The following is a 26,183-nucleotide window of genomic DNA, read 5'->3' on the forward strand; positions in this document are numbered from 1 at the left end:
TCAGACAGGCAGCTGGAGATTTGGGAGCTGTGAGGAAGCAAGTGCGATTGGGGTGACACCTTTGAGGACTGGAGTATTTGTGATGTTGAAGTTGATGTGGACTAGAGCCCACTTAAAGGAACACTTAATATCCGTTGAAGCACCTGCTGTTTTTGTGCCTCATCTGGAATTTGTAGCGATTGTCGTGGCCGTAAGAAATGGATCTTATCACATTGTCCGCTAAAAGAAGTAAACATTTTAGTTTGGCTGGAAGATGGTCTTTCTTCTGCAGATGTTACTGTTGCTTTAACACCTACCCGCACGGACACAACCTTTTTTCCCCTTCCCAACACGCCTATTCCCCTTTCCACCAGCAGCAGGCCTTTTTCCACTCATTTTGGTGGTTAACTAATTCACAACTCTGGAGTTGTTTGCACAAAAAAACAATGGATGGGAACCGATCAGAGCTGAGTGGCCAAACTGTGGTATTAGGAAAAAACTATTGGCTGGGTTAGATGCAGAAAAAAATGATATTCAATTTGCAACCTGATGGAGGTCAGTATAGATGGACAAATCGAACAAGTCCCACACACAGCTAGAAGCCCAAATATTTTTTCAGAGGTAGATGCAGATAAAAATTATTTTTAATTTGCAACCTGATGGAGGTCAGTATAGATGGACTAATAGAGAAAGTCCCACACACTGCTAGAAGGCCAAATATTTTTTCAGAGCTAGATGCAGATAAAAATTATTTTTAATTTGCAACCTGATGGAGGTCAGTATAGATGGACTAATAGAGAAAGTCCCACACACTGCTAGAAGGCCAATTATTTTTTCAGAGCTAGATGCAGATAAAAATTATTTTTAATTTGCAACCTGATGGAGGTCAGTATAGATGGACTAATAGCGAAAGTCCCACACACTGCTAGAAGGCCAAATATTTTTTCAGAGCTAGATGCAGATAAAAACTATTTTTAATTTGCAACCTGATGGAGGTCAGTATAGATGGACTAATAGAGAAAGTCCCACACACTGCGAGAAGGCCAAATATTTTTTCAGAGCTAGATGCAGAAAAAAATTATATTCAGTTTGCAATCTGATGGAGGTCAGTATAGATGGACTAATAGAACAAGTCCCACACACAGCTAGAAGACCAAATATTTTTTCAGAGGTAGATGCAGAGAAAAATTATTTTTAATGTGCAACCTGATGGAGGTCAGAATAGATGGACTAATAGAGAAAGTCCCACACACTGCTAGAAGGCCAAATATTTTTTCAGAGCTAGATGCAGAAAAAAATTATTTTGAATTTGCAACGTGATGGAGGTCAGTATAGGTGGACTAATAGAACAAGTCCCATACACTGCTAGAAGGCCAAATATTTTTTCAGAGCTAGATGCAGATAAAAATTATTTTTAATTTGCAACCTGATGGAGGTCAGTATAGATGGACTAATAGAGAAAGTCCCACACACTGCTAAAAGGCCAAATATTTTTTCAGAGCTAGATGCAGACAAAAAATTATTTTGAATTTGCAACATGATGGAGGTCAGTATAGATGGACTAATAGAACAAGTCCCACACACTGCTAGAAGGCCAAATATTTTTTCAGAGCTAGATGCAGATAAAAATTATTTTTAATTTGCAACCTGATGGAGGTCAGTATAGATGGACTAATAGAGAAAGTCTCACACACTGCTAGAAGGCCAAATATTTTTTCAGAGCTAGATGCAGATAAAAACTATTTTTAATTTGCAACCTGATGGAGGTCAGTATAGATGGACTAATAGAGAAAGTCCCACACACTGCGAGAAGGCCAAATATTTTTTCAGAGCTAGATGCAGAAAAAAATTATATTCAGTTTGCAACCTGATGGAGGTCAGTATAGATGGACTAATAGAACAAGTCCCCCACCCTGCTAGAAGAGCAAATATTTTTTCAGAGCTAGATGCAGAAAAAAATTATATTCAATTTGCAACCTGATGGAGGTCAGTATAGATGGACTAATAGAGAAAGTCCCACACACTGCTAGAAGGCCAAATATTTTTTCAGAGCTAGATGTAGACAAAAAATTATTTTGAATTTGCAAGCTGATGGAGGTCAGTATAGATGGACTAATAGAATGATGTTATGCCCAAAAGATTTTACTTCACTAGGTGCAGTAAAAAAATTGGTATTCTATACACAGGTGGTATATCTTGCAACACAGATAGGCTACTCCACTGACTAACACACTCTGCAATAGGCCAAAAATGATTAGCTTTGCTAGATTCAGCCAAATGCTGTGAAAAAAACTTGCACAGCACTGGCACAGACCTGCCTGGCAAAAACTGATATGAACTGATGTAACTTAGTCCTGAAAAGGACTGCAATTACAATTAGTCTTTACTCCCACAACCTATCTATTTAAGAGCACAGACCTGCCTGATAAAAGTCGTAGGAAATGCTGTAACCTAGTCCTTAAATGGACTGCAATCACAACTGTTCCCTACTCCCAAGCTATCTGTAGATTGTGCGAAAATTGGCTTGAAATTAACAAGGTATAGCGCACACAGCAACAGCGGTGCCGTCTAACACGCAGCTGCAGCAGTGAGAAAATGGTGGCGACGGGGAAAATGGTTTGGTCTTATAGGGCAAGGACATGTGACATACACAGCCAATGACACATGCCCTTGCTTGTGTGAAAAAAAGCACTTCGCTCCGTGTGTGCGCTGCTGATAGGCTGACAGATTGCACCTCCCCACTGTAACTGCGGGAAAGAGAAAAAAAAATGGAGATCTTCATTATTCCTGCAGAGATCCATCCCCTGCCTCTCCCCCCGCCCCGCTGTACACTCAAACTGCGTATTAACATTAATTTTCATCATTACTGAGAAAAAATCCAGTTATGATTTTGGTGCACGAACAGTTATCAAACATAACCTCGAACAGCCGAATTTTTCTCAAATCGTTCGTGTTCGCCGAACGGCTCGAACACCGCCCAAAACAGCTCGAATTTGAGATTGGCGAACAGTTCGAGTCGAACAACGCTCATCTCTAATTGCAAGTTGCTCCGTCCTAATTTTTGGCAGCTTTTGCTGGGAAAGCATAAGCAAATACTATGGGACACCCACTCCCCAATAATGGGACTTATGTTTGTAATATGCTGTACTGCATGGCTCTTGTAAGGGGCATTGCAAGTTGCTCCATCCTAATTTTTGGCAGCTTTTGCCGGGAAAGCATAAGCAAATACTATAGGACACCCACTCCCCAATAATGGGACATATGTTTGTAATATACTGTACTGCATGGCTCTTGTAAGGGGCATTGCAAGTTGCTCCGTCCTAATTTTTGGCAGCTTTTGCTGGGAAAGCATAAGCAAATACTATGGGACACCCACTCCCCAATAATGGGACTTATGCTTGTAATATGCTGTACTGCATGGCTCTTGTAAGGGGCATTGCAAGTTGCTCCATCCTAATTTTTGGCAGCTTTTGCTGTGAAAGCATAAGCAAATACTATGGGACCCCCACTCCCCAATAATGGGACTTATGTTTGTAATATGCTGTACTGCATGGCTCTTGTAAGGGGCATTGCAAGTTGCTCTGTCCTAATTTTTGGCAGCTTTTGCTGGGAAAGCATAAGCAAATACTATGGGACACCCACTCCCCAATAATGGGACTTATGCTTGTAATATGCTGTACTGCATGGCTCTTGTAAGGGGCATTGCAAGTTGCTTCATCCTAATTTTTGGCAGCTTTAGCTGGGAAAGCATAAGCAAATACTATGGGACACCCACTCCCCAATAATGGGACTTATGTTTGTAATATGCTGTACTGCATGGCTCTTGTAAGGGGCATTGCAAGTTGCTCCGTTCTAATTTTTGGCAGCTTTTGCTGGGAAAGCATAAGCAAATACTATGGGACACCCACTCCCCAAAAATGGGACTTATGCTTGTAATATGCTGTACTGCATGGCTCTTGTAAGGGGCATTGCAAGTTGCTCCATCCTAATTTTTGGCAGCTTTAGCTGGGAAAGCATAAGCAAATACTATGGGACACCCACTCCCCAATAATGGGACTTATGTTTGTAATATGCTGTACTGCATGGCTCTTGTAAGGGGCATTGCAAGTTGCTCCGTCCTAATTTTTGGCAGCTTTTGCTGGGAAAGCATAATCAAATACTATGGGACACCCACTCCCCAATAATGGGACTTATGTTTGTAATATGCTGTACTGCATGGCTCTTGTAAGGGGCATTGCAAGTTGCTCCGTCCTAATTTTTGGCAGCTTTTGCTGGGAAAGCATAAGCAAATATTATGGGACACCCACTCCCCAATAATGGGACTTATGTTTGTAATATGCCATACTGCATGGCTCTTGTAAGGGGCATTGAAAGTTGCTCCATCCTAATTTTTGGCAGCTTTTGCTGGGAAAGCCTAAGCAAATACCATGGGACACCCACTCCCCAATAATGGGACTTATGTTTGTAATATGCTGCACTGCATGGCTCTTGTAAGGGGCATTGCAAGTTGCTCCGTCCTAATTTTTGGCAGCTTTTGCTGGGAAAGCATAAGCAAATACTATGGGACACCCACTCCCCAATAATGGGACTTATGTTTGTAATATGCTGTACTGCATGGCTCTTGTAAGGGGCATTGCAAGTTGCTCCGTCCTAATTTTTGGCAGCTTTTGCTTGGAAATCATAAGCAAATACCATGGGACACCCACTCCCCAATAATGGGACTTATGTTTGTAATATGCTGTACTGCATGTGACGCGCCCCCTGGGCCGTGTGTACACGTGTGTGGGATACCCAGTGCCGGGTCTCTGGGGTCTTTAGTCTCCGTGGCGGTGACCCGGTCCCGTGGCTCAGGCTGGTCAAACCAGTGGCAGTCTTTCTTAGGTTTTGAGGTTAATTGTCCGACTGCGCCACCTGTGGATTGCGGTCAGGGAATACCACCGCTGCGAGGCAGACCGCTGAGGCTGGTGTGTGCGCAGCATAGAATGGGATAACTCCCCTCGGGAGGAGTATAGCCTCAGGGCAGTGAGTGTGGATGATGGTGGTGATGGTGCACGAGCGCAGCAGGAATGACTCCGAGTCTTTGCAGTGCAGTTCAGGGTCTTTACTGATGATTATAAGGTAGACCCTCCCGGGAGTACTGGCTAGCATAAGAGGCCTGGTCAGTCTGTGAGCAAGCAGGAGTTCCCCTGGCCAGGTGGAGTTGTAGGCCTCCCCGTCTGTCTGCACTCTTCCTGGCTACCTTGCTGTAAGCGGGTAGAAGTAGCCCACGTCCCTGAGTGTACCGTGTAGTGCTCACCCGTATGGCTGGTGACTTGGGGCCTTCTGTTAGCCTCCACTCCACGATGGCGGTGCTGGTCCCTTGCTTGTGACTGAGCCTCCGGGCTTCTATGGCCAGAGGACCTGAAATCCCCTGCCGGCTGGTTTCTGCTGCAGGATATATAAGTCCTCACAGCTTCGGACAGCTGTGTCCGGTTCCTATTGTCTTCTGCCAGGGCGACCTCTGCTCAGTTTCCAGCCCCTGGTCTTTAGCTCCTAGTTCCTACAGAGCTCCTTGCTTTTACTTTCCCTTGCTCTCACTCTGACTCGGATTGTTCTCTGACTCACTCAACCCCGCCCCATATCCAGTTTATAAGGGCAGAATTCTCCCCTCCCAGGATTGGGGCAGGAGGATGTTGCATGTTTAAGGGATCCTGACCAGGAAACCTCCCACTTGCTCTCCGATGTAATATCTCTATTACTGTGGTGACCAGACCCCTGGGGTGCCACACATGGCTCTTGTAAGGGGCATTGCAGTTCCTCATAATTTTAGGAAAGCCTTCCATTCACTGCTTAGGCCAACAGTGCACGGGAGACCCAGTTGCTATAAATGGAAAAAAAGGTTTAGTTAACGCCCTCTGACCTCCATGTCATTTCCAAGGGGCATTGGAGTGGCTCGAAATTTTTGGTAGGCATTGCACTCACTGTATGCTCTATAACTGTGTAGCCGAACCGCTCCTTTTGTTACAGAAACATATCCTACAAGACATATCTGGTTAACTGGCCTGATATTGATGTGAATGGTCCCTGTTCCTCCTGCTCTTTCTCCTTTGCCACTACCTCATCCATCATTTATCACCTGAAGCTTTGTTTTAACGGGAGTCATAGAACTTGGATAGTAGCAGGAAAACATCCAGCAATCCTCAGAGGAGGTGGGATATGCGCCAAAACGCTGACCACCTCAGGCCTAGCCGCTACTACATACATGCGCTTGCATTACAACAAAACAAAGCAGATGCTAACTTCTATCATCCTCATCATTCTCCTCACCTTGGCACTCTCAACTCCCCTGATGGAGAAGCCAGGGCCCACCGGAGGAGTCTGATAGTCCGGTGGGCTCGGCCAATGCTGCCCTAAAGCAGGCCAGGCTAAGAAAAGTGTGGGAAAGGTTACCGGGACAAATAGGGGTGGCTGGGGACCGAGTATGGACACCCGGCCACCCCCTGGAGGCTGGGGAGCAAGCGGGGACACCCGGCCACCAGGCGGCTGGGGACTGAGTATGGATACCAGGCCGCCGACACAGCCATGGCGTGGTGGCCAGATTCCGCCTCCACATGCCTAAAAGGCCCAATTTAAAGTGCAAGCAAGCAGTATGGTATTGCAGCCTGGGGGTGGGTGGGTGGCAGGCTGCATACTTGCACTTGCATTGCAAGGAATGGGAGAGGTTCAATTGAACACTGCCCTGGGACAAGGACTTGAATAGGGATAGTTGCAAGTCTGCAACGACAGGTGCAAGGTGGGAGGCATCTTCGCATGTACCATGAACAGGGGTTTGGCATGCACACACTACAGCTTAATAGGCTCTCCTTCCCACTAAATGCACTGGGGAGGGCACAGGTAATGTTTTGGTATACGCGCTTAATCTTATGTATAAGGCACACCAGGACAAATATGGGCGGCTGGGGACTGAGTATGGATACCTCGCTGCCGAAGCAGTCATGAGGTAGTGGCCAGCTTCGGCCTCCTCCAAACTAAAAGGTCCCATTTCAAGTGCAAGATAGCAGTATGGAATTGCAGTCTGGGGGTGGGTGGGTGGCAGGCTGCACACTTACACTTGCATTAAAAGAAAACATAGCAGATGCTAACTTCTGTCATCATCATCATGCTCCTCACCTTGGCACTCTCAACTCCACCGATGGAGAAGTCAGGGCTCACCGGAGGAGTCTGGTTCTCTGGTGGGCTCGTCCAATGCTGCCTAACGCAGGCCGGGCTAAGAAAAGTGTGTGGGGGGATGTTCCAAGGAGAAATAGGGGCGGCTGGGGACCGTTTATGGACACCCGGCTGCCCCCAGGCGGCTGGGGACCGTGTGTGGACACCCGGCCGCAGGGCGGCTGGGGACCGAGTATGTACACCCGGCAGCCGGGCGGCTGGGGACTGAGTTTAGATTCGAGGCCGCCAACACAGCCATGACGTGGTGGCCAGATTCCGCCTCCACATGCCTAAAAGGCCTAATTTCAAGTTCAAGCAAGCAAGCAGTATGGTATTGCAGCCTGGGGGTGGGTGGGTGGCAGCCTGCATACTTGAGCTTGTATTGCAAGGAATGGGGGAGGTACAATTGAACACTGCCCTGGGACTAGAACTTGCATGGGGATAGTTGCAAGTCTGCATCTTCTGATGCGGTAAGGATCACTTATGATGGGCACACTTGTAGGCAGTGACCTGGGAGTCAGAGATGCTTCCAGGGGTCTTCCCCATGCTGTTCCCTTGTCTTTTCAGCACTTTATGCATGTGTCACACAGCACATGGCCATATTAGGTTGTAAAATGTTAAAATGACATTTCACGGTGAATGCATTTGTCATAGTTGAAAGCAATACAAAAGTGCAAAAACGCATAAAAAATGCTACTTGTGAACATAGCCGAAGGTGTGGAGGAGTATTTTTGTTTTTGGTCATTTATTTTAACTTATACACAAGTTTTTACCCTGGAAAGGATGTTCCTTAACATATTTCACAGGAAAAAAGTTTCACTTTCGTTTTTGAACGTTTTATTGTGAGCCTGTAAAAGTGGCTTAATACCTCTGACCACGTTGTTGACAGCAGTGACCTGGGGGTCAGAAATGCTTCCTGGGGCGATCCCCATGCTGTCCCCATGTCATTTGAGCACTGTCACTATCGTTTTGGGCACTTGTTAGGCTTTTAAAAGACTGCCGGGGGTGCCACCGCAAAAATGCTCGAGTCTCCCATAGACTAACATTGGGCTCGTTGCTCGGGTCAAGCACCCGAGTATCACGGCGAGCTCGGCCCGAGCTTCGAGCACCCGAGCATTTTAGTGCTCGCTCAACACTACTTGTGAGGATTGGAGGTTGTATGTAGGTAGGTACCAGGAGACTAGGTCACAGATGTATGGAGGAGACAGGTTGTAGATAGCTTTGTATGCCAAAGTTAGGGTTTTGAACTGGAGTCTCCGGGTAATAAGGAGCCAGTGAAGGGATTGACAGAGGTGAGAGGCCAGGGAATAGCGGGGTGACGGGTGGATTAGTCGGGCAGCAGAGTTAAGGATAGATTGGAGTGGTGCAAGAATGTTTGAGGGGAGGCCACAGAGCAGGAGGTTGCAGTAGTTAAGGTGGGAGATGATGAGGGCATGGACTAGGGTTTTTGCAGATTCTTGAGTAAGGAATGTACGGATCAAATATTTTTGAGTTGGAGTTGGCACGAGGTGCAAAGGGCTTGGATATGTGGTTTGAAGGAGAGATCAGAGTCCAGGGTTACCCCAAGGCAGCGAGCTTGCGGGCCTTAGGAGAATGAGCAGCCATTTACTTTAAGTGATAGGTCCATTGGGGAGGTTGAGTGAGATTGGGGAAAGATGATGAATTCTATTTTGTCCATGTTAAGTTTTAGAAATATAGTGTGGCGCCCCTGCGGGTTCAGTCGCCGCAGTGCTACTGCATCTCACCCAGAGGTGTGGTATCTCACGCTCAGGTAAGGAAGGAGTACTGCCTGGGACCCTAACACTTGCATTCAACACTACACTACTTCAGACCAGCAGGAGGGGAAAGCTGCGTTGCTTCCCTGCTGAGCCCTGTTCCTGGCTGGAGTGGGGGGGGACCAAAGTGAGGGGGAACCATGTAGTGGGTGTGGGTGGAGGAAGTAAATCAGGGGAGCACTTGTTAGGAATAGTATAAAGAGAGAAGCCACCTTGGGAGTTCAGAGCAGTCTGAGAGGAGAAGTAGAGGGAGCAGGAGCTCTGCTCAAGAGGAGGGCCTAGAGAGAGGCCCAGGACAGACTGAGGAGGAGAGGAGCAGGAGAAAGGCTCCAGGAACATGGAAGGGACCCCAGGGGTATGGGTAGTGCTGGAGGCTACCCGTACGCCCGAATCTACCAGGAGGTGGAGGGGTCAGGTCGCACAGAGGGGACCGGTCCCTAAACTAGCAGAGTTCTTTAAGCCTCAACTAGGAAAGCGGAGGCTGCAGTATTTCAGGTACTGCAGACAAAATCCACATCTAATTACCAGAAAGGTGGCCATAGAGTACCCAGGCGACGGAGAAGACGTCACCCGACAAGGTCCGCGGCCACTGGCCTGACACAATGGGTGTGAGGTGCAGGGAGACGGCCAGAAGGAACACACAGAAGGGGGTCCCGTTACGTACTCCGGAGAGACCTGGGAGATTGCTGAACCCCTCCCTGAGTAAGCACAGGATGCCGTGGGAAGTTACTCTAGTACTGGTAACTGGAAGTCTAAGAAACCGTGAGTAAACCCTGAGGACTGCACCTTACTATCTCTGTGATTATTATCGGCTCCATCAACTGCGCCATACTGCCCAGCACCATTTACAACATCTACAACATCTACACTGCCCTGGAGCTAAGCTCTACCTGTGGAGAGCTAAACCAACTCTGCTGCATTCACACCAGCTCCAGAGTACCTGCTCCGCAGCGGTGGCTCCCTTTAGCCGCATACCACTGGTGGCGTCACAAACTGTATATAATATAAGAACTTTAATTCCCCTGTAAATATCCCCCTTTTAATTGACCACCCTGGGTCACAGACCGCGTCACCGCCACTGTGACATCTCCCCTAGCAACGACCAGCCCGGCACCGAGTACCCCACGTCCCAAGGGGGCGCGCCACTAGCAGAGAGGAAGGATGAAATGGCCGACAGACATTGTCGGATTATGGTTAGTATGGAGGTGATATTGGGTCTAGAGAGGTAGATCTGTGTGTCATCAGCATAGGGGAGATACTAAAAACCGTGGGACTCTATGAGCTGTCCCATGCTGAAGGTGTAAATGGAGAAGAGCAGGGGCCCTAGAACTGACCCTTGCAGGACACCGACAGATAGGGGGGCGAAGTGAGGAGGTGGTGTGTGAATGGGAGATGCTGAATATCCAGTCTGTTAGGTATGAGGAGACCCAAGATAGAGCCAAGTCTGTGATGCCAAGAGATAAGAGAATCTGTAGTAAGAGGGAATGTTCCACTGTGTCAAATGCAGACGACAGGTCAAGGAGGAGGAGGACAGAGTAGTGTCACTTAGTTTTGACAGTTAGTAAGTCATTAGTAGTAGGACTTTAGTCAGGGCACTTTCCGTGGAATAGTGCGGTCAGAAGCCAGAATGTAAGCAGTAAAAAAGGGAGTAGAAGGAGAGGTGGGAGGACAGTTCAAGATGGACTTTTTGTTCCAGAAGTTTTGAGGCATAGGGGAGAAGTGATATGAGGTGATAGCTAGAAAGGGAGGATGGGTCAAGGGATGTCTTCTTAAAGATGGATGTGATTGAGGCATGTTTAAAGCATGAGGGGAAGACACCAGATGCTAGTGATAGGTTGGGATGAGGGATGAGGTGGGATGGGATGGGATTAGGTAGAGTGTAATCTTGAGAGTAGAGCGGAAAGTTGATCTTCTATAATGGCAGAGGAGGAGGGCTGAGTAGATTTGAGAAAGGGCTGTGGGGATTGTAGGCAAAAGCTTCCTCTGCTAATATCTGCAGATATTGTGGTGTTATATAAAGCGGCAGCAGCATCTGCATTGTGTAAGGAACTTATGTCTGTAAGAGGGAGAAGGGACGCTGAAAGTGAGTGTAGATCAAGGTCTTTAAGATTTCTGCGAGGGTGTGCAGGTTTGTGGAGTGGGGATTGTGGACCTGGAGAGGAGAGGGAAGAAAATGTAAGTATGTTGTGGTCGGAAAGAGGGAGAGGTGAGTTATAAAGGTTATATAGGGAACAGACGTGGGTGAAGATGAGGTCCAGAGTGTGACCATCCTTGTGAGTGGCTGCGGAGGACCATTGAGCGAGGCTGAAAGAGGAAGTGAGAGATAGCAGCTTAGAGACAGCTGTGAGGGAAGTGTCAATGGGGATGTTAAAGTTGCCCATGATAGTGGGGATGTCAGTGGAAAGGAAATGAAGCAGCCAGGTGGTGATGTGGTTGAAGAAGGGTGGTGGCTGGCCCTGGGGGTGTGGTAAATGATGTCCAGTTGGAGGTTGGAGGGGGAGTAGATGCGCACACAGTGCACTTCAAAAGGGGGGACAGTAACAGAGGGTGGCGGTGGAATTGGGGAGAAGGATCAGTTATCTGACAGGAGAAAACCAACTCCACCACCATGCTTGCCAATGGGGCGGGGGGTGTGGGAAAGGTGGAATCCACTGTATGGAAGTGCAGCTGGAGAGGCTGTGTCAGAGGGAGTGAGCCAGGTTTTGTTGATGCCGAGGAAGGAAAGTTTGCTAGTAATGAACAGGTCATGAAAGTTTTTTGCAGACAGAGCAAGCATTCCATAGAGCTCTTGTTAGTGGTACTGGGGAAGCTGCACTGGGCAAATGGGTATAAGGTTAGAGAGGTTGTGTAATGTTGTGGTAGACCATGGATAGGAGGTAGATGTGACTGTAGTGGTGTGGTGAGGGGGACCCGGATTTGGGGAGATATCGCTGGCAGTGAGGAGGAGCAGAGAAAGTGTTAGTAGGTGGGAGCAGGAGAGGGCATGAGGTGGCTTTCTGTATTTAGAGACACAGGATTGTATGTTGAGGAAAAGTTCTGAGGAGGAAGCGATATGGATGGGGAGGATGGCAGGAGAGACAACCAGTTCCTTTTGAGGTCTAGGGATTAGGTGGTTTTGTAAAAAGTGAAGGATTATAGAGGTGAGAGCAAATGCAAGCAAAAACATTATTTACTGTGACTAAGTATCCAGTTACTTTCCGATTGGTTGTGGTTCCCTTCAGAGGTGGTGACTTGGGCTGGCAGTGTTCAACTTTAACCCCGGTTATTGATGGTAACTTAGGCCGGCGGTGGAAGGGTGCTGCCTTCGTGCTTCCTGCTGTCCACTCTTCGCTGCTCCTACCAATCGAACTTCAGATTTTTAGAGATGGTGTTATGTTCGAATGGAGAATTTGTTGAAATTTCATTAAATTCATTCTTCCCTCTACATGTGAAATGTTCTCCTTTCCATTGGCCGCAGCACAACCCCAAAGCATAATTGATCCACCCCCATGCTTAATGGTTGGAGTGATGTTCTTTTCCTGAAATTCTATGCCCTTTTCTCTCCACACATACCTTGAATCATTGTGGCTTGACAACCAACAGGAGATTAGACCCATAAAATATAACTTTTATTTAAATATACTAAAAAGGACTCAATAATCACCACAACAACAAACATGAAACGGAATGCCAGGGATCAGGGATAAGTCACACATCAGTCAGGGAGGATTACAGGCTCTGTCTGTCCCTATTTTGACGTTAAATTCTCTCCCTTCCTGACAGCGGAGGTGGGCACCCTAATTTTTGCTCTGTGGCGCCCCAGCTCCACGTCGGTGTCCCTAATATCCCTGGTAAATATCTACTTTTATAATTAAAAAACCACAATCATGAAAAAAAGATAGGAAAAAGTGAACGTAAAGATTAAGAGGCCGACAATTCATCATAAATATACATTAAAGAAACCCAAGTCTGTATGTTGCAACAGTAATAATAGCCCTGGGAAATTTTAGAAGGCAAGATTTGTTCCAAGATAGCTGGCTTATTACATTCATACATATACCAGCATATACTAAATAACCAAAGCTAATAAAGCAGGTTCTGTTATATATCAGAATAATCCCCAGAGGTAATGCCCACAGACCGGTATCACATGTGCATCCTGCTCTATGTCGTTCTAAATTGTCAGAGCCAGAATGTGATAGAGACTGTAACACATACAAGCAAAACAAATGACCAATTCTAAATGCATTATAACAATCTCAATATCATTTAGTAAGGAATAACATTGGTAATGCATTATGTCATATCTCAAATATTCAGGCACTTGACACTTATTATAAATAGTCCCTAATATCATATCCCAAATGCATCAACGGTCTGATATCTTATAAATAGATGAGGAAAAACACTTATCATTGGTGATCCCTCATATCACGACCCTAGATGCATTCAGCAGTCTAGATATCATGTAATAAGGAATAACACATTTCATTGGTGGTACCTTATATCCTATCTCAGATACACAGGGACTTAACACTTGTCATAGATAGTCCCTCATATCATGTCCCAAATGCATCCACACTCTGATATTATATAAGTAGATAGGGAGCAACACTTATCATTGGTGATCCTTCATATCTCGTCTCAACAGGTTTCTCCCTGGTAATCACTAGGGTTCATCAGGGGAACTGGAGAGGACATCAATCATTCTTTCCAGACGCTCAGTCAGTGCTGCATATGAAGAAATGGGAACATCTCCCACATATATAGACACACACACTAATCTCCCAGAGTTCACTAATTGTATCTCTGATTGGGCGCCCATTTTCAAACCATGTCACGCACACTGTCAATCCAGCGTAAGCCATTAAGCTCTCACAGCGCGAGCCGTGCACATAAAACACACATCCATATTCTGGAAATGTGAGCCCCTGTCTCCGCCAGCAGCACATGCCGGAAATGAGGTCACTGAATCGCACGCCACGCAAACCGGAAGTTCGCCCCCTAGTGACGTAAACAGGAAGTGAGGTCACTGGAAGGCATACCAGAGCCAGTGGAACACAAAGCATGAGAGCATATACATAAATGGTTCTGGCAGCAGCCCCAGAAGGTGCCCATAATTGTTTTGCAGTCCCTGACTGCAGCTAACCGCCTCAAATCCTCATAGACTCATAGATGGTTAACACAAAGGCAGACCTATAATCCAACTACTCACTAGGATGAAAGCCGCAGTAAATTAATCTCAGTAACTTACTGTATTTAATACAAGGTATTGGTGCAGGTGCCATTTCTTTCACCACTATGATAACATTTTATCTTTTAAGTTCTGCAATAACATTTACATTTAGTGCTGTATATGAGAGATTATTTGCTAGAATTTTTGCTTCTATGGAATAGCACTCTAATATGACACATAATGAAGTATGTTTCAAATATTTATGCTAAAAATCGTACAGAATAAATAGAACAGAAAAAACTTCTGTATGCCTCCATATGAAATTAGAAGCATACAAAGGTACAATTAAGCCCCATGCAATTCTTTTGGAAGCCTATTATGGCTCGGTACTAAGCAGCCGTGAAATGCCACATTGTCAGGACTTATTATCACAAAACTGTTAATTCATAATGAGTAAGATAGAAGAGAAAGCAAAAATATTGAAGAATCCCTTCTAGCTTATTCTACTTTCTTTGCATTGTAGGTTTCCCAGCTGTATTTGTAATAGTGTGGGCAGTGGTCCGTGCTACATTAGCAGATGCAAGGTAAGATATAGCACTTTATGGAAATATATAAAATAATGTTCTGTGCTCAATTGAATATAAACTGTGCGTAAAAACCATTTCCATAGATGCATTGTCCATTTCACATCACTTACTTACTGAGATATATTATGATTCCACAACACTAAATTTAAATGTATACACTGTCCCTTTCTATATATTCTGGCTTTATAAAAGACTGTACAATGTTTTCAGTATCTTGCAATTATTGCATTTCTAGCCATTTATTAGCTTTCAGTCTACTAGGCAATTATATGTTGGTAAACTATGATAGCAGGAACTCCTGTGGTTTTATGTAGTTCAAGTGTATTTGTAACAATATCTTATCAGAGACTATTCTAAAATTCTGCTGGTATTGATCTTTAAGCCTACTCTGTTCTACATGTTTGTTAAAGCATGACATAGTTACTAACCTTTAGAAAAGTCCTTGTATTAACTGCAATGATGAACACACACTGGGCTAAAAAAAAAGAAAAACATTTAGTTAAAAGTTATTTGTAAGCTCTATCACATATTCCAATAAATCTACAGGAATAGTAATTGTATCAATCAATTTGGGTTGCAGCCATTCCTTAGGATATAATTTTGTATTGGCTTTTAATGACAGTATTGTCTAGATAAGGAAACATCAAAAAAGGACTGTCTTCTTATTTAGTATCTGTCATCCAGCAAAAACAGAAAATCCAAAAATCATTAGTAGATATAACATCAATGTGTTGTCACAGAGTCACTGGTGACTTATGCGATGGGAGATATGTCTCACTGTGGCTGTTAGCTTCAGTGAACTGAACCTAGAAGTTTTTTCCAGCATGTTAGGTGCAGAAGAGGCTAATCAGCCATCTTGGGATTGTTTTTTTGTGAGTAGATGTGAGATGGGTGGGACGCCTACTCACCATATCTCCACTTCAAGGGTATGACTGGAAAAGGTAAATCTCTAGCAGTGAGGTTTTTTTTCTCTGTTGTGTATTTTGGAGAAGGAAGTTACCAGACTATGTGGAACTTCAGCTCAAAAGGAGCAGGCCAGTCCCACATGCTATGGACTGTGTTTTCATTTATCTTTTGATTTGCTATTATGCCAGCTATGCCATGTTTATTTTGTTGAATCTGCAGTGTGCTATGTCATTTTGAATAAACCTGCAGACAAAACCGTTCCTGTGTCTACTTCTGGAAGCAGCTGAGTGAGTCGCCTTACCACAGTGTTTAAAGAGGTTTCCTGAGCAGTCTGGAGATTTAGTCATACAAATCGTATAAAATTTTACAAGATCTAGCAATTTTTTTCTTGTAAAGAATAATTATAATGTTTTCTTCAATTTTTAATTGTCATTTTAAAGTGAAAAGAACAATAAAGATGTATTTTTCTCAATTCAATTTTCTACACAATTTGTTTTATTGAAGTAATTCTAGAAATAAAAAAATCATGCACTTCCATAAGTGAACAGGTGAAGTGCATTTGTTAACTCAAAATGGCTTCAACAGACAGACCTGGTTCTTTCTTGTCTACAGAGCCCCATTGCTCCATCCATGGAGTAATTGTTGGCAGGTGAAGTGTGTTGTGATTAGAGGTCTCAGCAAACAGCCACAGAACCAGAGAGTTATGGACAATGTTATTCTAGTATAGCAGTGACATAGTCAAGGGATAGCTGGGGACAAGTCCAGAGTGTCAGGAAGAGACTTGAGGCAGAAAAGAACAGTTTAAAGTCCAATTTGGATGAGTATGTAAGGAGTCTAATTTTAGTGCAAATTTAGACAGTCTTCAAATGTGACATATTTATCATAGTGAGGAACCAGGAAGATCCAGCTGAACAATCTTCTAAAATCCATACTTTATTGGGTCATGAAAAAAATACATAAAAAGTCCACCTTGGAGAAGGAACAGCAAACGCGTTTCGAACTATAAGTTGGCCATGCTATGATTAAGAACTTATAGTTCGAAACGCGTTTGCTGTTCCTTCTCCAAGGTGGACATTTTATGTATTTTTTTCGTGACCCAATAAAGTATGGATTTTAGAAGATTGCTCAGCTGGATCTTTCTGGTTCCTCATTGATCGTCTGGTAGCACTACTGGTTCCGTGCTGTTGATCTTCTAGGTGGGTGAGCTGATTTTCCCCTTTTTTCTTTGCCATATTTATCATAGTGGTTTATGCTATTTGATTAGTCTGGCTTATTTTAAGATGATCTATTCTATATATTCTAAGCTTACACTACTTCTTAGGAAAGGAGGGGAGAACAATTATCCTATTGGAGATCTGATAGTAGAGCAGTTGCAACAGGATTCACTGGTCTGAGCTCAGAAGATTTGTAGGTTGGGAACTAGACCTGAGTTGCTAAGTATTCAGTAGAGTACCACTAATGGTAGCAAGCAGAACAAATGGCCGCTATGAGGTCCGTGAGTTGAGAGAGCCTTGTTCTGGCACTGTCCTCCCCACTCTGTCACACTTTCAATTATGTCTGCATCCTGTATACTGATACAGTTGAAGGCAGTGATGGAACAGGGAGCAGTCCGCTCTTTGTTCCATTATTTACTTTCTGTCTGAGCTCTGATGTCTCACTGCAGCAGGCATGATGATGTCATTACATCGCGACCACTGTGCGGAGCTTCAGAACACATGCTGCAGAGACTAAAGCAGCAGGGGAATAGGGCTATGTTAGTAGTTTTCATTTTTTTATTTTAGCAATATACTATGAGGAAACCCTTATACCATGTGAAGGACGGTCGGGGGGCCACTATACTATGTGTAAGGCTATGTGGGGGCCATTATACTGTGTAGTGGCCTTCATACTCTGTGTAGGGTTGTTAGGGACCATAATGCTGTTTTAATAGGGCTTCGGGGAGCCATAATACTGTTTGGTGCGCTGTGGGGGAGATCTTACTGTTTTGTGGGACTGTGGGTTTCCATCATAACATTATATATAAAATTATGTATGAAATAGAAAATACGTAAGGTAGAGAGGGCGCTCATTTTCTAAGAAACTTTCCAGTATTTCTTTACAATAAATTCAGTAGAATGCAGCATAGAAATGGAGGGATCCGGAGGCCAGGCACAATGGACATTTTTCTTCACGTAAGATTCAGCTGACCTCCATGGTTGGCAGTTCCTTAGTGATGCTATTTAATTATGTCTGCTTATTTACTATATTGAAAGAACCTGCCAAGCAGAGAATGGAACATGTCGCCACTAAGTTACTCTGTTTACCTGTTTAAAAACAATGATAGATGTGGAGGAAAATAATATATAACAGATAAATAGATTTAGCAGAATATTAATCATAAAAAGAGGCTCAAATCATTTTGATCAATGCTCTTACAGCATTGGTTCTCAATATCTATTTAGCGTCACATTCCAATAGCGCTTCATTTCGATCTCCACCTCTATGGGGAATATCTACAATTTCAATTCTGGCAAATGTGAGAACTTCAGGATTAAACATATGGTCTTCCTTTAAGTACATTATTAATTGAAGTAATCCCATTCTGGATTAAACAAAACTAAACTGCTCTCTAAAACACATTTGCATGTTTCTGATAGTCTTACCTATGTAGTAGAAGCCACAAAGGCATGTTATCATAATAACTACATATTTTGGTACATATAATATAAAGCATTTTACTCTGTGGTTTATCTGAAAGTTTTTACGATCCAGTAACTATCTGCAATCCATGTATGACCCACATTTAAAATTACCTCACAGGAAACATTTCTCGTGACATTTCTGGTTTGGGGAACTATATTCACTATGCGTGGGAAAATCTTTCAGGTTTTTCTTGTGCTTCTCAATTTGATAATAAGTCTATTTCTGGCATATTCACTTAGAATCTGATCTTTTTTGATAATATGCCAGGTTTTTATTATACTGCTTCTTATTTGGGCAGCCATGGGGCTATAACAACACAAACATTTCAAAGGCTGTGTGTGTTTGCATTAAAGAGATGGAAAGGGATTCAATACAGACTTAGGAGTAGTGTTGAGCCACCCCCGTAGTGTTCGAGTTCGGTTCGGTTCGTCGAACACCCGTGTGTTCGCCGAACTGTTCGTCGAACTGTTCGTCGAACACCTTCGAACACCGTTAAAACCAATGGCAGGCAAACAAAAACACATAGAAACACATAGAAAACACCTTCAAAGGTGTCCAAAAGCTGACAAACTGCTCAGAAGACATAACTAACACATGGAAAAGTGACAAGTACATATAGTCTTGCGAAAATAAAAGAGGTGGAGGAGTAAAAGGAGGGGGAGACACAGATATAGGCATGTCATGCCCTTCTAAAATCCAAAAAGTGAGAAGCCGACACGGCCAGTCCGCTCCTGCCCGTGCCACCTCCGTGTCGCCGGGTTTGTGCCAGAGCCGCGGTGAACCCTGACGGCCAGCCCCCCTCTCCCAATACTGGTGCCTGTCCGCTGGTGGGTCGAGCGAGCCCCCCTGTGGTGGAGGCAGCTCTAAGCTTTTTAATTTAAATTGTCTCTCTAATTTGAATGAATACACTTTAAATCCATTTACAAGGATCTATTGGAGGGCAAGTCTCATGCCAGCAGCCGCGGTAATTCCAGCTCCAGTAGCGTCCACTAAAGCTGCTGCAGTTAAAAAGCTTTTATAAGGATCGAGCTCGGCTGTCCACCGCAAGGCATCCTACTGCCAGTCCCAGCCCCTATGCCTTGGGGTGCCTCCTGATGCTCTTCACTAAGTATCCCATGGTCCCGAAGCATTTCCTTTGAAAAAATTAAGTGTCTAAACTACAGGTGGTGCAGCTTGCTTAACAGCCGGGATAATCCGCTTACTAGCAGACACTGCTACTAGGCACAAAGTATTTCCTGGGCTAGATGCAGTTAAAAATTTGTAATTAGATACTCTCGTTGGATGCTGAGAAAGCATTCCATAGAGTCTCCTGGCACGCCATATATGATTCTCTTAAAAAGCTTGGGGTAGGGGTCTAGGGGACCCTTTTATAGCCAAAATCATGGCCCTGTATCGCAATACGTCACCTAGGCTGAAGATAAATGGAACTGTAGCACCCTGAGGGCTCGGTTGCTAAAGACGTATTGCACCTCACCCAGAGGTGTGATATCTCACTCTCAGGTAAGGATGGAGTGTGGATCAGGACCCGACACCTGCATGCATTACACCACATTGCCGTGGGGCAGGGCGACCAATATGCCCCTGAGATGGGCACGACAGTCCCTGTCCCTGGCTGGAGTGGGGGGAGGGAACACTGAGGAAGGGGAACCCTGTAGTGCAGGAGCAGGGAGGAAGCAGTTCCTGGGTGCATTGAGAAGGGAGTATAAAAGGTGGGCACCATCTTAGTTCAGTGCAGAGAAGTCTGAGCAGAAGTGGCAGGGAGCAGGGGCTCTGCATGAGCTCTGCTCTGGAGGCGGGCCTAGTAACAGAGGCCCAGGCCTGGAAGAGGGAGAAGGAAGGAAGAGGAGCGGAGAAGGCTCCAGGAACGAGGAATGAAGGGATCCCAGGGGTGCGGACGGGCGAGTCGCCACCGCACGCCCGAATCCACCTGCGTGGAGGGGTCAGGCCAAAGGGGGAGACCGGTCCCCGAACTAGTGGAGGCAGGAAACGACCCTCAGCTAGAAACCGGAGGCTCTGACATTTTATGTGGCGCAGCCCCTCGCTACACCCGCTAGGAAGGCACCACATAGGGTCAGGGAAACTGGCGCCAAGTTTACCAAGAGGAGGCCCGAGGCAGCCGGACAGAAGTGTTGGTAAGAAAGGCCAGACAAAGGACACACAAAGGGGGTCCTGTGAAGTGCTCCAAAGTTATCTGGGAGTTGTCTGAGCCCCTCACCTGGTGAGCACAGTACGACGTGGGCAGCCGTTACCTGCAGACGTGGTCTGGATAATAAGAACTGTGAGTAAAGGCCCTGAACTGCATCACTGACTCCGTGTCGTTACTGCTGCTGCCCTGCACCATCACCCCCATCCTCCGCATACACTGCCCTGAGGCTATACTCCTCCCGTGGGGAGTTATGCTACGCTCTGCTGCACCCACAACACCAGCCTCAGTGGTCTGCCCTGTAGCGGCGGTTCACTCTGACTGCAATCCACGGGTGGCGTAGTCGGACATTTAAACATGAAAACCACATAAATAGTTCCGCCACTGGTTTGACCGCACTGAGCCACGGAACTGGGTCGCCGCCACGAAGACTACAACCACCAGCATCCACCAAAAAGGGTCCGGCTCCGGGTGTCCCAAGGCCCAGGGGGTGCGTCAGAACATTTTCATCACCTTTCACAATCACCAATGGGACAAGGCAGTGATGTCCTCTGTCCCCTCTCTTATACATCCTAGTGACGGAGCACCTGCTCTCATCAATTCGCCATAACCCCAATATTAGGTGGATTGAGGTGGGAGGCACCGAGTACAAGTGCTCTCTATTTGCTGATGATGTCCTAGTATATATCACTCAATCACATATATCCATCCATGCTGTTATGGCTGAAATAGATCACTTTGTTACATGGTAAAATTTTAAAATCAATGCAGCGAAGTCTGAGGCCCTCGATGTCTCCCTCCCCAAATCCATATAGGATTCCATCCAGTCCAACTTTCCCTTTGCCTGGCCCTCACAGGGTATCAAATACTTAGGAATTCCTATTCATAGAGACCTCTCCCATCTATGTTATCTTAATTTTGGGCCCTTTATTGAACAACTCCATACAGACCACGGTTGGCAAGTTAGAACTGTAAGATTCACTACGTGAACCACTGGTGTTTTGTGGAAAAGCACATGTACACTGCGTTCCAAATTATTATACAAAAAGTGTTTAGGAGTGATAAGGGAAGAATTTGTTTGTTTGTCAGTTAAACTCATTGATGGTGATGTGTGTCAGGGCTCTTTATATCACTGTAAGCAATTGCAGACACCTGTGCTAATTAGTTTGGCAGGTGTGTCCAATGAAAGGCAAGACTACTTAAGAAGGCTCTCTCACATTATTAAGCAGCCTACATTTTCTGCCAAAATGGGAAAGAAAAAGGATGTGTCGGCTGCTGAGAAGCAACAAATTGTGGAGTGTTTAGGTCAAGGCATGACTACAATCAACATTGTGCGATGATCAGGATGAAGTGTCCTGGCAATCAAGAAGTATGTAGCTGATTCACAGTACACACGTGTGCGTGCTGATAAGGGCAAATTGAGGACTCTTTCCTACAGGCAATTACGTCAGGTTGAAAGAGCAGCGGCAAAAAAGCCTTGTCATAGCAGCAGACAAGTTTTTGAAGCTGCTTGTGCCTCCAACGTCCCCCGAACAACAAGATGCAGGGTCCTTCAGAGGTTTGCAGCTGTGCATGCGCCATCCTGTCGACCTCCTCTATCCACTTCACACAAGCAGAAACGGCTCCAGTGGGCCAAACATTACATGAAGACTGATTTCAAAACTGTTTTGTTCACGGATGAGTGCCGTGCAGCGCTCGATGGTCCAGATGGATGGAGTGGAGGATGGCTGGTTGATGGACACCCCACGCAAACACGGCTACAGCGCCAACAAGGAGGAGGTGGAGTAATGTTTTGGGCTGGAATCATGGGGAGAGAGATTGTCGGCCCCTTTAGGATCCCTGAAGGCGCTAAAGATGAACTCCATAATGTATGTGGATTTTCTCAAACAGCACTTCCTGCCATGGTTCAAGAAGAAGAACCGTGTATTTCACAGCAAGATCATTTTTCTGCATGATAATGCAACATCTCATGCTGCACATAAAACATCTGCATCTCTGGCTGATATGGGCATAAAAGGGGACAAACTTATGGTGTGACCCCCATGCTCCCCTGACCTCTACCCCATTCAGAACCTTTGGAGCATCATTAAAAGGAGTGTCTATGATGGCGGGAGGCAGTTCACATCTAAGCAACAGCTCTGGGAGGGTATTCTGTCCTCATGCAAAACAATTGAAGCAGAAACCATCCAAAACCTGACAAATTCAATGGACGAGAGAGTTTAGAAGCTCCTTTCGAACAAGGGGTCCTATGTGAAAATGTAACATCACCTAGAATAAAGTTTTGAGTTGAAAACTGTTTGATTTCAGTTTCTAACAACCTGCTAATGCTTATAATTTCAAAAATGACCATTTTTTTGGTCTTTATTAAAATGAAAAGGTTGATCGAAAAGTTTGGGGGATCTAAGAGTGTGGCAACCCAGTAGTCATGATTACTTCGAATTCTGACAATATGAGGGTCATGCTGCAGGTAGTGCAGCAAGAAGGCACTTATGTGCCTTGCGCATCTCGGAGCCCCAAAATTATTTTCCGGGCTAGATGCAGCTAAAAATTATTTTTAATTTTAAATCTGGTGAAGCTTTAGTATAGATGGCCTAATAGGATCAGTGCTGCACACTGCTACAAAGCCCAAATTATTTTCCAGTCAAGATACAGATAAACATGATTAGTAATTTGAAAGCTTAAAACGGTTGGTAGGGTGATTTTAACCAATCATCAAGCTTTTACTCTCCCCAGGATGACACAGGGGTAGAAAAGTCGTTTCGGATCCATGATTTGTTCATCTTTATGAACGTGAGTCTGTCTACATTATCAGTGGAGAGCCGCGTGCGCTTATCTGTCAGCACACCACCAGCAGCGCTGAACACACGTTCAGACAGAACGCTGGCTGCGGGGCATGACAAGATCTCCAAGGCGTAAGTGGCTAGCTCCGGCCATTTATCCAGATTGGAAGCCCAAAAACAGCAAGGGTCCAGTGACACAGTCGTGGCTTCAATGTTTACTTGGAGATACTCCTGTACCATCGTCTCTAGGCGTTGACTATGTGTCAGACTTCTTGTCTCCTGTGGCCTTGCAAAGGATGGGCTAAAAAAGTGGTGAAATGATTCCGCAAAATTGATGTTACCAGCAGATACTGTGGTTCTGTTACGGTTTGAGTGCTGAACACTTAACGGTCCCACGGTTGGCAAGTTGGAACTGTGAGATTCACTACGTGCACCACTGGTATTTTGTGGAAAAGCACATGTAAGATTCTGCAACAGTCTCTGCTGATACTCCTGCATGCGTGCATCCCTTTCTATGGCAGGAATAATTTCTGCAAATTTACTTTTGTACCGGGGATCTAACAGTGTGGCAACCCAGTAGTCAGGATTATTTCTAATTCTCACAATTCGAGGGTCATGTTGCAGGTAGTGCAGCAAGAAGGCACTCATGTGTGTTGCGCATCCAGGAGCACCAAGTCCCTGTTGTGTTGGTGGCGAGGTAACAATCATGCTTCCTTCCTCTGTCCTCTCCCCCCAACCTCGCACAACAGAAATGTGATCAAGGTCTCCCTCATCTGATGAGTCTTCCATCAGTTCGTCCTCCACTTCTTCCTGGGCTCCTGCACCTTCCTCACTAGTTTGGCTGCTACCATGCGCCCTGGTAAAACCATCTCCCCCACCCTCACATGCCTGCCGCCTTGGTGCTGCCGACCGTCTGGACCTTGCAGATGTTAGCCCTTCCGCATACAACTCCTCCTCCTCTACTTCCTCCACCTCCTCTTGTGCCACCACCTGACTCCGAATTCTGTTTAACATGTGCTCCAGCATGTAAATCACCGGAATAGTCATGCTGATAATGGCATCGTCAGCACTAAACATCTTCGTCGCCATTTCAAAACTGTGCAGAAGGGTGCATAGGTCCCTGATCTGAGACCACTCCTCCAGCGTGATTTGCCCCACCTCTGAATCTCGTTGGCCCAGGCTATACGTCAGAACGTATTGCACCAGGGCTTGTCGGTGCTGCCACAGTCGCTGCAACATGTGCAGAGTTGAATTCCACTGGGTAGGCACATCGCATTTTAGCCGGTGAAGTGGCAGGCCCAACGACTTCTGTAGAGATGTAAGTCGCTGAGCTGCGGGATGCGAACGGCGGAAGTGAGCACACAGCGACCGTGCCCTCTGCAGAAGGCCATCTAGTCTGGGATAGTGGGCTAAAAATTACTGGACAACCAGGTTCAACACGTGAGCCATACAAGGCACGTGTGTGACATTGCCCCGGCGAAGGGCCGCACCCAGGTTTGCAGCATTGTCGCACACGGCCTTCCCTGGTTTCAGGTCCAGTGGAGACAACCATTCATGAAATTGGTTCTCCAGAGCTGACCACAACTCCTCAGCTGTGTGACTCACATTTCCCAGACATTTCAATGTAAAAACCACCTGATGACGTTGAGCCCTACTGCCAGCATAGTAAGGAGGTGTGCAGGATCCCTTCTGCGCAGTTAGAAAGCTTGTGGCATGACCAGACAGGCTTTGGGTGCAGGTGGAAGACCGAGAGGAGGTTGAGGAGGCAGAAGCAGTGGAGGAACTTTGACATAAAGAGGATTGACGCACAACTCGTGGGGACGGCAAGACTTGGACAGCAGCCCCTTGTCCTGCTGTCACCATAGTTACCCAGTGCCCAGTCAGCGACATGTAACGCCCCTGTCCATGCCTACTCGTCCAAGTGTCTGTGGTGAAATGCACCCTGTCACACACAGAGTTTCTCAAAGAAGCGGTGATGTTGTGTGCGACATGCTGGTGGAGCGCAGGCACACCTTTCTTTGAGAAGTAGTGCCGACTGGGCATCTAGTACTGGGGCACTGCGACGGACATAAGGTCTCGAAAATCCTCTGTGTCCACCAGGCGGAAAGGCAGCATTTCTGTAGCCAAGAGCTTGCAGATGGTGAAATTCAACCTCTTAGCTTTCTCATGGCTAGGAGGAAATGGTCTTTTACTTGTCCACATCTGAGGGACCGAGGGCTGGCTATTGTGCTTAGACGGGGTTGATAAGGGTGTCCCCGGCAAACTGCCGGTCTGTGAGGAAGATGCAGGCGGACATGTTAGGTTGCCTTGATCCAAAGGTGGTGCTATCGATGTCGGACAGCGCTCAACACCAGCTGGTGTTACCACCTCCAAAGAAAATGATGACCTGCCAATCACGCTGGCTGTTGCGGGTAAAGAGGTGGCAGGTCTGCGCCCCAAAACAGGTGTGACTGCTGTCCCCCCAGTCACAGAGGATGAAGAAGCCGCGGATGCACAAGATATGGCAGACGGTGATTGGCCCGGCCGGCTAGGCCGCATTGTAGCACACTGAGCTTCCCACTGCAACTTATGCTTCATGTCCATGTGCCGGTTCATGCATGAAGTACTCAAACTATGTATTTTTTGGCCTCTACTTAGCTTTTGCTGACAAATGTTACAGATAACACGAGTTGGGTCATCTTTATCGATCTGAAAAAATACCCAGGCTATGCAAGGCTTAGCACCCATGCGACCTGAAGAGCCACCACGACTTGTGGTGAGAGGCAGAGTTGTGTTTGAGGATGCAGTTGTTGACGTGCTTCCAGTACTACGTCTCTGTCCAGGAAGGCGCAACCTGACCTCGTCGTCACTAGCATCTTCCTCCACCTCCTCTGCTGACCTCATCTCTTGGCTGACTGTGGGTTGACAGTAAGTGGGATCTCCGACCTCATCATCATCACCCTGTGCGTTATCACACCCGTCGTCCTCAGAGCCAACCTGTTCCTGCCCTGA

The 26,183-nt window shown here is 45.9% G+C and overlaps 1 protein-coding gene across 2 annotated transcripts in view; it reads left to right on the top strand.

The window, feature by feature from the left end:
• Nucleotides 1–26,183, top strand: part of PTH2R (parathyroid hormone 2 receptor) — a 2,210,872-nt gene that overhangs the window by 1,358,740 nt on the left and 825,949 nt on the right. For both annotated transcript variants that reach the window (XM_073645571.1, XM_073645570.1), the window contains exon 8: nucleotides 14,618–14,678. In XM_073645571.1, coding sequence (XP_073501672.1) covers nucleotides 14,618–14,678 — 61 coding nt within the window. The remainder of the gene's footprint in view (nucleotides 1–14,617; nucleotides 14,679–26,183) is intronic.

Source organism: Phyllobates terribilis, unplaced genomic scaffold, assembly GCF_046119375.1.
Source record: "Phyllobates terribilis strain yellow unplaced genomic scaffold, ASM4611937v1 Scaffold_9__5_contigs__length_417890890, whole genome shotgun sequence".
In the NCBI taxonomy this organism is placed as follows: domain Eukaryota; kingdom Metazoa; phylum Chordata; class Amphibia; order Anura; family Dendrobatidae; genus Phyllobates; species Phyllobates terribilis.